The following is a 13,111-nucleotide window of genomic DNA, read 5'->3' as shown; positions in this document are numbered from 1 at the left end:
AAAGGGTGAAAATCCAAGTGGGTTCTCTGAAGGATTCTTGTGAGATCGAAGGCTAAGGCTTAGGCAAGGCATAAACACAAAAAGCACAAAAACACGAAATCTAGAGATGAAACAGATGTAGGATTAGGGTCTGAGGCTCATATGCTACCAGCATTGCAGAGCTAGTCTGTCTTGGCTGCTTGAAATAATTCTCTGTGATCAACTATCCTTTACTGCTAAGACACCAACGGCAAAAACAGTGACTGTGACCCTTTTTTAATAATCTTGGTATCAGTTACACAAAATTCATAGTATAAAAAAAATTTTATAGCTAAGATTTTAAATGATAATTTTTGTTCTGGAGAAAAAACATATTTCCTTCCTTACATATACACAGTAGCCATGATATATCACAATCTTTAAAAAGAAGTCAAAGTATAATGCCAAGTTATAACTCTAAAGCAATCTTAGGGTGAAAGGGTTTTAAGTCTCTATCAGGTGGTTACTGTGACTGCTCCATCTTGAATTTTCATCTCTTTATATGGATTCAGTCACAAACTATGACATTTATCCAATCCCTATTCTACTTTTCCAAGAATTTATTGCCCCCAACTATTTCACTCTGTATTTACCAGAAATGAAAGTCACAACCCTAATGTACATTTATGTCAATCTGTTTTCCTATTTTCACCAAAAATTATTTTATCCAATTGCCAAATGTCTAAACATAACAACTGTAGATAATAATTTCTTCTTGAAAACAATTTTCTAGCCTTCAGAAAATACCGCGCGCGTGCATGTATCCTCACTTTAAAAATAGTCTTTTTTGTGGTTGTTCCCTCTGTTGGTTAATATAAAAAAATGTGTCTACAGCTACTACATGGAGGGAAAACTGAGAATCTACCCTTCCCTACTCTCCCACTAAATATTCTTCAGTAAATGAGGCATTTTTATTTGTTTGTCCTCCAGATATACACAAAGGTGCCATCTCACTTCCCTAAGTTTTCTATCCCTCAAGGTTTTCCCAAGGTCCTCTAGCTCTTAATCCCTGACAGTGCTTGAAAGTAAGCCTAGCTTGCATCTGAGAATTTCACTTTGCCACCCTCTAATCTTTACAGGACTCAGCTTACTCACTGGTCTCCCACGAAGGGAAGAGCTAAGAAACCTGCAACTGAGAAAGACGAAGCCACAAGCTGCAAAGCCAGGGCACCTTCCACTCAGCAAGGGCGAGCACCAGAGCAGACTCCTAAGAAAAGCAGAGAGAAAAAAGGCCAGAGGCAAAGATCTGGGTAGAAAAGGGAAAAGGTGTGGGATGCCAAAAAAGGCAGGGAGACCTGTCTCAACCACTTCTATAATAATTCACAAGTGCCTCTAATATTTACTGACTCCTTAAGAGATGTTTAATGCCACCACTAAATCGAAAAAATATGCCATGTTCTAAGATTTGGTCTATGGTCAGCCCAAATGTCAGCGAGCTTCTTGTAAAGAGGTCAAACCTTGCACATTAGCAAAACTAAAATTTGGGCATTGATTTTTCTGCCTTAGGAAAAAATCAATGTTCTCTCTATAATTTCAAATAGAAATGACATTCTCCTTCAATATCCTTCACAAATTGTAGCCTGCTTCGTCACCTTATTTAGAACATATTCTACCAAGAAGGTGCCTGCATTTCATTGATTTTTTACCCACTATAAACAGTCTAGAAAGTACTAACTAAGGATTCTTTCGTGGATAAAATATGGGGTACAAGGGATCTGCTGTTATTATCAACTACTAGCCTATGCTGTCACTGAAATATTTAAAACACAGGTTCTCTAGGTATTTGGCTAACTGGGAATGAAAGGACAGCTAAAGAGAAGTAAATTCTTACAACCTTACAGGGGCTAATGAGGTTACTGGAACATCTTACTTAAGACTAACTATGGAGTTCTTATGAGAAAACTAAACAGCAACTGTGCTAGGCACTTTTCACATTCTGGGTCTAGATCAGTGATGAAGCACCTTTTAGAGAGGAGTGTCAACCCATAATCCTGTTATATATTGCAAAGTTCCAGCACTGTGATTAAACCTGAAGGCTGAGGTTTTAGTTTAGAAAAAACAACTCGTACATTAACATCTTTTGTCTTAAAAGAAAACTAACACATGTGCCATAGGTTTGTCACCACTGGCCTAGGGTTACTAGAAGAGAAATAGATACCAACTAACTTAGCAGCTACCACAATTACCATTCACAGAGGACTCTACAAACATGGGGTTTTCTTGCTGTTTTTATGGCAGCTATGGAGAACAAATCATTCTGTGGTTATCTCAGGATCTTACTGAGGGTAATTTGTGGTAATAGAAACATTCTATTTCATGACTGAGAATTTGATACACAATATTATACATTTGTTAAAACTCACTGAATTGTACACTCAAAATCTGTGAATTTAATATGTATATTTCACCTTAAAGATGTGTACTTCACCTTTTTAACAAAATAAATAAAATTCTGGCTAAAATCTTTTATACACTAGTTTTTCTATTTGTGCTCATTATTATTCTGCAATTTCACATATTAATTATTAATAGTAAAGATTTTTTTGTTACTGTCTTACACTTGTCAAGAAGATGCCTTGGTTTTCGGTTTTTTTTTTTGTTTTTTTTTTTTGAGACAGGGTCTCATCCAGGCTGGCCTTAAATTCACTATGGAGCCTGGGTTGGCCTCACATTTGCAGTCATCCAACTGCCTCAGCCTCCCAAGTGCTGAGATGACAGGCACACACCACCATGCCTGGCAAGAAGACTCCTTGTGAACAAGAAGTTTTTATGAAGTATTTCCATGGCTGTTTGGTATGTTTTCAAATAACATTGTATTTTCAGAATATGTATTCAATCCCAATATATTTTGTTTACTGAAGTATGATTTGCATACAATAAAATGCACAGTTCTCGTCTAGCTTTATGAGTCCTAACAAATTCATGTGCTGATGTGACACCAGCAGAGGGGACTGCCACTCTGATCGCCCCAGAGGGCTCCTGTGTTCCACACACTCTGTTCCCACTCCCAGCCTGGGCAACCACTTCCTAATTCCAGTAGCCATGCACACTTCAACCGACCTTTGAACTTCACATAGCGACACATGTTACTTTTGTGTCTGGTTTTATCTACTCAACGTGTTCTGAGATGATTTATGATATTGTATCAGTAGTGCACTATTTTACTGTTGAGCAGTATTCCTATGCTGGAACAGACACCACCAGAATTTCCTTTTCCATTTTCTTGTTTATGGATGTGGAGATTGTTTTTCCAGTGCTGGACTATGAATTAAGCTGCTAAAGACATTCTTGTGCACATATTTTTGTGCACATATGATTTTCCTCATCAGGGTATTTAGGAGTGGAATTTCTACAGCTGGCTATAGGATGGATAGAAGCTTAACTTTATATATTATATATAAAGAATTCTTTCTTCTATATCACTCAAAACCCCCATCAATATATGAGTTTGAATTATTCTATGTTCTTACCAACCTTTACTGTTTGCTTTAGCCATGTTAGTGGATGTTAAAAAGCAAAATATTTTATTCTAATTCATTAGCTATTCTAGTCAGTGGAAATAGTATTTCTTTTATTTTAATTCCTACTTCTGATGATTAATGACAGCAAACACTTTTTAATGTGCTAATTGCCCATTTATGTATTTTCTTTTGTGGAATACCTGTTCAAGTTTTTGCACTTTTATTACATTATTCTCATTTATATAATCTGAACATCATTTTTGGTCAGATACCTGCATTATAAATATTTTCTTCTCTACTCATGGCTCACCTATTAATTTTCTTAATGATCTCTTTTTATGAGCAGAAAATTTAAATTTTCATGAAGTATAATTTATCAACTTTTATGGCTAAGGATTTTTGTGTCTTAGGAATTTTGTCTACTCTAAGGTCACAAAGATAACTTCATGATAGTTTTTTCTGTTTTCTTACAGAAGCTTTAGTCTTTTGGCTTTACTCTAAAATGGTAATTATTCTTGGATGAATTATTATACATGAAATGAGATATGAAGTAAATAAATTTTGTATATGAAGTGAATTTTCATATGGGCACCATTTATTAAGACTATTTCTCCTACTGAATTGATCTAATGTTCAAAATGTTTAGTAAAGTTAGGTAAGTGTTAATATAAACCAACAATAATACTAGAAATTGGGGCTGGGGATTTAGCTCAGCAGCAAAGCGCCTGCCTGGCAAGCGCAAGGTCGTGAGTTCGATTCCTGGTACCAGAAGAAAAACAAACAAATACTAGAAATCAAATTTTCCAGAGAATGGTGTTTTCTGCAGCATTTAACACATCTCCATGTGATGGCACTGCCCCATGCTGCCATCCCAAGTACACTGGTGGGTCAAGCTGCCCAGGAGCAAGACATTCGAATTAGTGTTAAACAATTACATGGAAAGGGGCAGAGCTGTGGCATATGGAAAGAGAACTGGACGTGAGAGCACCTGGCCCCTGCCATGGCCTGCTGCTCCTCAGCTGTGCTATCATGGCCACCCTCTCCCCGAGCCTCAGTTTCCTCACTTCACAGCAAGAGTGGAGAAAGAGGGGTGGAGCAGACAGGGCAGCTGGCGGGCTACAGATCATGGGGGAGGGACCGTGGCATCACGCACTCTGCTCTCTTGGCTGGGAGAACAGGAGAAGGCAAAGAATTCCAACCATGCTATTGCCAACACAAGTGAGGGCATCTGTGGAAAATATTCCTTGAACCTAAGCCCCAACGCTACAGCTCTGGAAAGTGTCTTGAGTACGAAGTGAAGTTGATTCCTCCTAAGGAAGGGTAAATAACAGTATTTCCTACACTAGCATGAGAAGACTGGCAAGAAGTCAGACTGACGGCCCTGACCCTCAAAGCACTCCATTCTGCCGGGAAGAGGCTGTTCCGACAGAGGAGCACAGGCCTCTTCTGGGTGTCTCCTCACGACTCACTCAGGACAGCGAGCTGGGGACTATGCCCAGCCATGGTGTGATGACAGGCAAAGGGGTGGCTGAGACAGCTGCAGATCTGCCACTCCTAAGTTTACTCGCATCCACTCCGAGCTGACAGGTATGAATTTATTCTCTTGTTCCTTTGGGTAATTGTTCCTTGGTTCTCCTTTCTTCAGGAGGCCAAATGTACTAACATACAAGTGATAACCTTGAGCATTTTAACTTTTTTTCTTAATAGAAATATATTCAGTTTTAAGTATTTTAATGATACTTTTGTATACTTTAATATAATGCAGTTAACATTTTAATATAGCAGCTAGCGGTAGTACTTTTCCTTTATTATGACAAAGAACTGCTAGATTAGACAATGTATTAAACTACCCCATGATGCCAGTAAGAGCTGGCTTTCCTGTGACAGTGTCCTTCATGAAACCCCTCCAGTATTTCATGAGACTGGACTTGATCAGCTGGCTCCCCGACTTGATCTCCTTCTCCCAGAAGCTTGTATATGAGCATGAATAGGAGTGTGGTGCAGAAAGGGCTGAGCCTAGGCTAGGAGAAGGGTCTAAAGAAGTGGGGTAGGTTAGGGTTAGATAAGGTTGTCTACACATGAGAATGATTCCTATTCGAAACATCTACTCCTAGAGTACAGGAGTTGCTTCACATGCCAGATCCATCCTTTCCTGAGATTATGTTAGGCCTATTGTGTACTGTGGGTATGTGTGAGAAAATCTTGAGTTGACAACTGTAGGTTTCTAGAACTGTAGTGGAAGGTGAAGGAAGTACCATACCCTATAGCAAATCAACCATCAAATGAACACCCTCCAGGGAGAGGGTCACCTAAGCATCCTTCTGTGCTGCTCAGAAATGGACATATGAAGTAAGAACTAAAGTCCTTACCCTTCCACATATCTACCTTTGGACATCTACAAAAGCCCACTAATGAATGTGTTCCACAGAATCTGGAGCCAGTGTCCTGTTCTGCCACAGCAGTGATCGTAACATAGCAGCTAAAGAGAAAGGAGGTTCCATGTACACCTTGCAAAATGCCCATGCATACCACAGGGTTGAATCAGGACAGGTGCAGTGGAATGCACTGAGGGATGAGCATTTGATCCTGGAAGAGCCCACAGAAGGGAGTATGAATGCATTCAGGCCACTCAGGGACTAGACAGGTATGAAGAATTTATGTCAGGGTGGCCACAAGATTGATTAACAGATGGACAAATGGACTCCATGTTTACTGTTAGAAATCCTTGTAGGTAAGAGCATTTCAGAGGGCATGTTAGTAACGCACAGCCTGTACTGACCTTGTGGAAATAAAAGGGCTCATAAAGAGGTGCTATGAATGAGTCTACACTAACAAATTGGTCTCGGTAAAATGAGCAGATTCCCAGAAACACACGACCTATTAAGGCTGAATCACGGAGAGCTAAAAAATAGGAATAGATCAATACCAAGTAAAGAAATTGAGTTAACATGCAATCTAATTGGTTTTAAATCTTTAAAGGTACAGACCTGGGCCAAATAAAACAATGTATTTTTATAACACAGGATATTACTTGTGGCACTGGCCACCTTGACACATTCTCATCTGAAGAAAAAATGGACAGAACACCTGTCATGAGGACAATTGTGCTGCATGAAGGGAATGGATTCTGAAATGGTCATTCTTTTCCTCTCAAATAATGTTGCCATCTCCCAGAGAACAGCTTTGGGGCAGGGAAGAATTGTATTTCATTTCAAGCTGGACTACTCATCTACCAAAATACCATTCTGACCAAAGAAACAGATGCAGAATTACAGTCACAGCTGCATTCTGCAGAGAACAAGTTGGATAATGGTACTCTAAATTGCTAGTTACACTGTTAATGATGTTTTTAATGTCATTGCAGTATTTTGCCACCTTTGTATAAAAAATTTTAAAAAGCATCTGAGAAGTTTTTAAAATGGTGAATTTCTGTTTTGTTAAGTACCAGTGAGTCTTCCAAAGAGAAATTCCACACAAAATCCATTTCTTGAAATGGCATTCTCATATGGGATTTTATAGGAGCCCCTTTATTATGAGCTATTTGTTTTAATTTACTTTCTCACCAATTTACTTGCATTTAAGATTACAGAGACCATAAGTATGTCAGTATTAATGTTTGAGTGTTGATCCATAGTTGGTGTGAAAAGATAATAAACTAACATATGTCATGACACAAAGACGAAATTTACCAAAAGTAATAACACCAGTACAATTTTATTTTTATTGTGATAACCATGGTAAAATTTATTACAGTGTTAGCACTCTGTTGTTCAATCCATGCCAACAAAGCTGAAGGAGATAATTACATTTTTAATATGAAAATGTTACTAATGTTTTGATTTCACTTTAGTAGATTAGAGTATGCAGATTTAAGCACTGCCACTATCCCATATCGTTTCTTGTACACTGCAGTACTGAAGTGGTAGATTATTTTTTTCTACCACTAATTCCTACTAAATCATTTTATTAAGGTTTCTGAATAATTTGCTTTTTAAGTGAACACCTGAAGCCAGCCAAAACCTTATACTCATTAGAATTATAAAAATATTTTATATGCAGAAAATGTACCAATCATAACTATCTCACATTGGTTTTTTGTTCATTTGTTTTTTTAAAATTTATTTTAAAAATAAAAGAATGAAAACATATTAACAAACAGACATCCATTTACAAAATAGCATAGTACATTTGTTTTTTTGAGACAAGGTCTCACTATATAGTTCACGCTGTCCTTGAACTCACTATGTAGCCCAGGATGGCCTTGAAGTTGAGGCAATCCTCTTGCTTTAGCCTCTTGAGTACTGGGATTATAGGTGTGCACAACCACACTGGCTACTAAGATTTTGTTTTTTTTTAATTTTCTTTTGTTTTGAGACAGGGTCTTGCTATGCAGCCCAGATTGGCCTCAAATTTATGGTGATCCTCCTGCCTCAGCCTCCCGAGTGCTGGGATTACAGGCAAGCACCACCACACCTGGCTTCACATTGTTTCTTGTTAATTTTTATATCTAGCAAGGTAGATTAGCAGTTTAAAATTACAAGTACATAATCATGCAATCACAAATTCTTATGTAAATACTTACATTTTCTTCTAAATGATCATCCAGTTTCAGTGACCTTTTAACACTGCAAACAAAATATTTAAGGAAATCTTAGATTTGATGTGATTTAACTAGGCACATACTTAAAGAAAAGTAACCACTCTAAGTTACTTTTGCCAAGTAACTTTTATATTATTTATTAAAATAGACTACCATATATGAAACAATTATTCATTGTCTGGTTGGTCTGTTTTTTAACAGATGATTGGTTTTTAATAGCATATTTCAATACAGAATCATAATTAAATAAATATTTAAATGGATTCAGTTTTTTACATGTGTATTTTTTTTTTTTTTTTTTTGTACCAGGAATTGAACTCATGACCTCAGGCTTGCCAGGCAAGCGCTTATGCCACTGAGTTATATCCCCAGCCCCTAAATGTGTAATCTTTTAAACAGACTACCAAACAACTTAAACATTAAAGTCACAAAGTATCTTGGTTAGCATATTTGTCTTCAAAATACCGCTAATAAAAAATTATACATAAGAGCAAATTATTTACATACTTTCAACGGAAATGTTGAGAATATACTATTTGCAAAGCAGTGCCCTAGGCGCTAAAGGTATGGGCAAGGTGAATGGAGTTCTGCACATTACTCCAGCACAGAACATGATTCAGTGAAGCCGGGCTATGACTTCACTGAGGAACAGATGCTCTATGTCTTTATAAGTCCCCAATTCACAAGAAACTATTTTTTGTTTCCTTCACTAAACTGATTCAGGAACATGCCAGGCTCTCTGTGTGCAAAATCTGTTCTGCTAAACTGGATGCCCAGCTGTTGGTGACAATGCTGAGAAAGGAAAGCTGAATATTTATAATACTTTATTTCGTACAGCTGTCTTCTAAAGAGCAGTCATCAACATTTTATTGAATGCATACTAAATGCTCAAAGGAGAAAAAGGTCAATATAAATTAAAGCTAGTTTTCCCAGTGACAAATGCAGCATTAAAAGTACTTTCTTGATCTCTGAGAAACAGAAATTATTTAGAGTATTAGAGAATCAGAGCACTACCCAAAAGACTGCATTACAAATATTGTAATTCAGGACACCTCCCACCCCAATTTGTAAGATCTTACAAATAATTACTGACTTATAAACAAGATAGTCAGTCTTTGAAAATTATTGGGCATTAAATATTAAATAAAAAATTAATCCCTCCAAAAAGGGCTTAATTTTGCCATCATATCTACAGTAGCCGACTGCATTACTTGAGATTGAATTGGCTTAAATATTTATGTCTTTTAGAAGTTCACTTAAGATCAATTTAATGTAAATTTTTAATGAAACAAAACAACAGAGGGATGAACAAACGAAAATGGCAGATAATTTCATTTATTTTTATTTTTTATTTTTTTCTGGTACTGGGAATTGAACTGACAACCTTGCGCTTGCTGGGCAGGCACTGTGTCGCTGAGCTAAATCCCCAGCCCCTGGCAGATAATTTTAAAAAGTAAAATATTTCTGTTAAGCCTTGGAATATATGTTGCCCTATTTAAAAGTACATGAGCTGTTCAACAAACACTAAACTTACAGAGTACAGCATTTCTTATTGTTTTAAAAAGGCAGTAAGATGCAGCATCTAAACGATGTCTTTTGAGACAGATACAGAGTGTACCCTGATATTAACTGTTTACAGTATTATTGCTTTATCACTGGTATGTTCTTAGAGAAAATAAGTCAATGTCTGATTTGAAAGCTTTCTAGATTAGGTCTAGGTGGGTGAAAAAGCCCAAAGAATTACGTAAAAAAGGTAAGAAAATGCACTGAGTTAAAATAGGCTGTCATCTCCCAGATTATGCTTGTTGAGCACCTAAAAACATGATTCACTGAGGGTAATGGAGTATTCAGATAACTCAGGTATCTAAATGTTGGTAATATTTATAAGTATCTTAAGAGACTTACTAGGCAAGACTAAAAGAAAACTAAGAAAATAGTTCAGCTGGTGATAGGGAAAAGTTGTACAACTTGCCTACTGTTGCGTATTTTGAGGGACGGAAACAGATCTCAGGTCTTGTGTATCTTTGTTGAATGGCATGGGTGGTGGTTAAAAGGCAGGTAAAGAACAAACCTAGGGGAATTTATCATCATTTATTCTTACCACTCAATGAGAACGCAACCCATGATCAAGGTACTAATCACTTTTTAAGGTAATTAAGCACCTACTAAACACAAGGCACTCCTTTATCTATAAAAAACTGTAACACAAGAATGAGATGATGCTAAATACAGGATTATGTTAATAGGAACAGAGAAGAAATCATGGACAAAGAAGATATAAAGGTCTAAAAACAGGCAAAACTTGACTAGGAGCGAAACATGGCGGCACATGTCTGTGACCCCAGAACTCGGAAGGCTGGGGGAGGGGAACTGCCATGAGTTCAAGGCCAGCCTGGGTTACGCAGCAAGTTCAAGCCAGCATGCACTACATAGTGAGATCCTGTCTAAAAAACAAAACAAAAAAACAAATAAAACCTTGACTAGGTATCAGATAAACATTTTTTTCTAAAATTTGTTACCAGTATTACAGAACAATTAAAAATGAGTGATATTTCTGGTAGTTGTGTAAAGTTTTTTTTTTTTTTCTGTTACCAGGAATCGAACTCACGACCTTGTGATTGCCAGGCAGGTACTGTGCCACTGAGCTAAATCCCCAGCCTTGTATAAAGTTTTAAGTAGTTCCTACAAATAGGCGCATAAAAATGAGCAAAAGACTTGAATGTGCATTTCTCCAAAGATGCATAAACACCCATTAAGCAACAGGAAAAGATGGTCACCATCTCTAATTATCAAGGAAATGCAAATCAGAACCATAGCAGCTACCATTTCTCAGCTATAAGAATGGCTAAAAAAATGAAAGTGCAAATAACAAGTGCTGACGAAGATATGGAGACACTGGAGCCCTTATCTACTGCCAACGGTATGTGAAATATTGCTGCTGCTGGGGAAAATACCATAGCAGCTCTCTAAATCATTCAATGTGGAATTGCCACACGACAGAGCAATTCCAGTCCCAAAAGAATTGAAAGCCAACACAAATGTTAGCACACCAATGATCGTAGCAGTACTGTTTATAAGAGCAAACAGGCAGAAGCAACCCAAGGGTCCCTGGCAAATATGAATAAGCAAAACGTGGTGTGTGTGTGTGTGTGTGTGTGTGTGTGTGTGTGTGTACTACTCAGCCTTAACAAGGAAGGAAATCTGACAGGTGCTATGACACAGATGAACCTTGAAGACACTACCCTAAACAAAACATGCCAGTCACAGAAAGACAAATACCATATGATTTTACTCATAGAAGTACTCAAATCCAGAGAGAAAAAATACAGTGGTGGTTGCCAGGGGCAAAAGGGAGGAGGGAGGGATGGGAAATGATTATTTAATGGGTAAACTCTCAGTTTTGAGATAAAAAAAGATCTGGGGGTAGGCAGTGGTGATAGCTGCAAAACAAGTGTGAACACTCCTCCCTCTCCGGTGAGCTATCAACTCTGTGGGTAACTTCCCACTTCCAACTTCTCCAAATTTTCACCTATGCCCTTAATTTAAATATTATGTTCCATTTTTAGGTATACTAGGCTTAGATTCACTGGGCTTAAAATTCTAGTTGCTACCAGAATTACTGCTTTTGGAATTTTTAAAGAGATAAAAAAAATCTGACATGTAATTTGATATCAGAAGGAGAATTAGTGATATTATTCTCAAAGACTATCTTGTATTTTATTTCATTACTACATGGTGGTTCCCTGAGTAGGATTCCTTGCAATATTACTAACACGGGTTGCAATACTAAAGAAATCATTCTAGGGGGAAAAAGCTTATCATTTGATTCCTAAACAAGAACCAGGACTGACACCTTAGAAACTAACAAAATTATATAATTTGAGTTCCTTTTTATATGACTTCTAAAACATTAGTTTAAACAGAATTGTGAATGGCAGGGCTGAGGGCGGGAACAGGGGGCGAAGAATAAACTTAGTAAAGCAGATAAGACCCAGGCAGCTTTGATGATATGCCAAATTCTTCCATAAGGTTGGGCAAATCACATAATCTCTCTAAGCTCCATAAGAGTTGAGAGTAATACTGGCCTGTAAAGTAGTAAGAAATATCTGAGTGGAAGATAAAAATATCACTTAGTGTTTCAGAGCTTCCATTTACTCCTTGCTATAATGGGCATAATAATACTGCCAGCTCCCAACTTCACATGAGTGTTTAGAGGATTACGGGGCATGCTCATGAGATGCTTAGAAATCCTTTGATGAAAGGCAAAGGCCAAATTCACATCCCATGTGACTCCCCTAAGTGTAAACTGAGATATCTGAAATGATTTATTTTCCACTCTATGTATGGGAGTGAGCAAACAAGGGAAAATCTTCTATATCCTTTCTGCATTCTCCTTTTCATTCAGGCCCATCTTTCTTGGTGTTCAAAACTTCTAGTGCTCACACAACAAGTGACTACCAGAGACTAGATGAATGGCAAATACCAACTCAGCACAGGCAGAAGGATGGCACTGACTGCAAGTATCTAAGTGAACAATGACTCCTGTTAGTCTCACGGCAGAACTGCCGAGAACTGAGCAATTATTGGGCAAAATGTTTATGGCATCAAAACCTTCCTAATCAGCCACAGAATCTATTCAGATGGAGTACTTGGGAATATTAACCCCACAATACAAACAGACGGTGGTGAGATGCTCTCTGCACTGAAACAAAATGAAAATAAAGCCCTAACCATTTCACAAAAGGGTCCTCCTCAATATGAAATAAAATATTCACTAATATTGCCTCCCAGAAATTTACAATGTACAAGTCTATATTACACATGCCTATAAATACATGAGTATGTATTTAAGAATCTCTATTAAAAGGGCTCAACAGGTCTATCTAAATTAAAACATAGCAGCAGGTGATGTTTTATGCATTTTTCAGTATGAATGATATATCTCATAATGCAAAAAAACCCAAAAACTCTCACTGATGTCCATCCTGCTTCTGAAACTCCAACAGTCATCTCTAGTTTCCCCTAACACCAA

General features: G+C 37.4%; 1 protein-coding gene across 4 annotated transcripts in view; it reads right to left on the bottom strand.

The window, feature by feature from the left end:
* Itgb3bp (integrin beta 3 binding protein (beta3-endonexin)) overlaps nucleotides 1-13,111 on the bottom strand; it is a 57,818-nt gene that overhangs the window by 34,028 nt on the left and 10,679 nt on the right. For 3 of the 4 annotated variants that reach the window (XM_013514394.1, XM_013514391.1, XM_005385326.2), the window contains exon 2: nucleotides 8,062-8,104. The exons of the other annotated variant lie outside the window; for it this stretch is intronic. In XM_013514394.1, coding sequence (XP_013369848.1) covers nucleotides 8,062-8,104 — 43 coding nt within the window. The remainder of the gene's footprint in view (nucleotides 1-8,061; nucleotides 8,105-13,111) is intronic. 4 annotated transcript variants of the gene reach the window in all.

This window comes from Chinchilla lanigera, unplaced genomic scaffold (genome assembly GCF_000276665.1).
Source record: "Chinchilla lanigera isolate Chin_1 unplaced genomic scaffold, ChiLan1.0 scaffold00022, whole genome shotgun sequence".
Lineage (NCBI taxonomy): Eukaryota > Metazoa > Chordata > Mammalia > Rodentia > Chinchillidae > Chinchilla > Chinchilla lanigera.
Note: the sequence above shows the minus strand (reverse complement) of the source record. Positions and strands in the feature narration are given on the sequence as shown.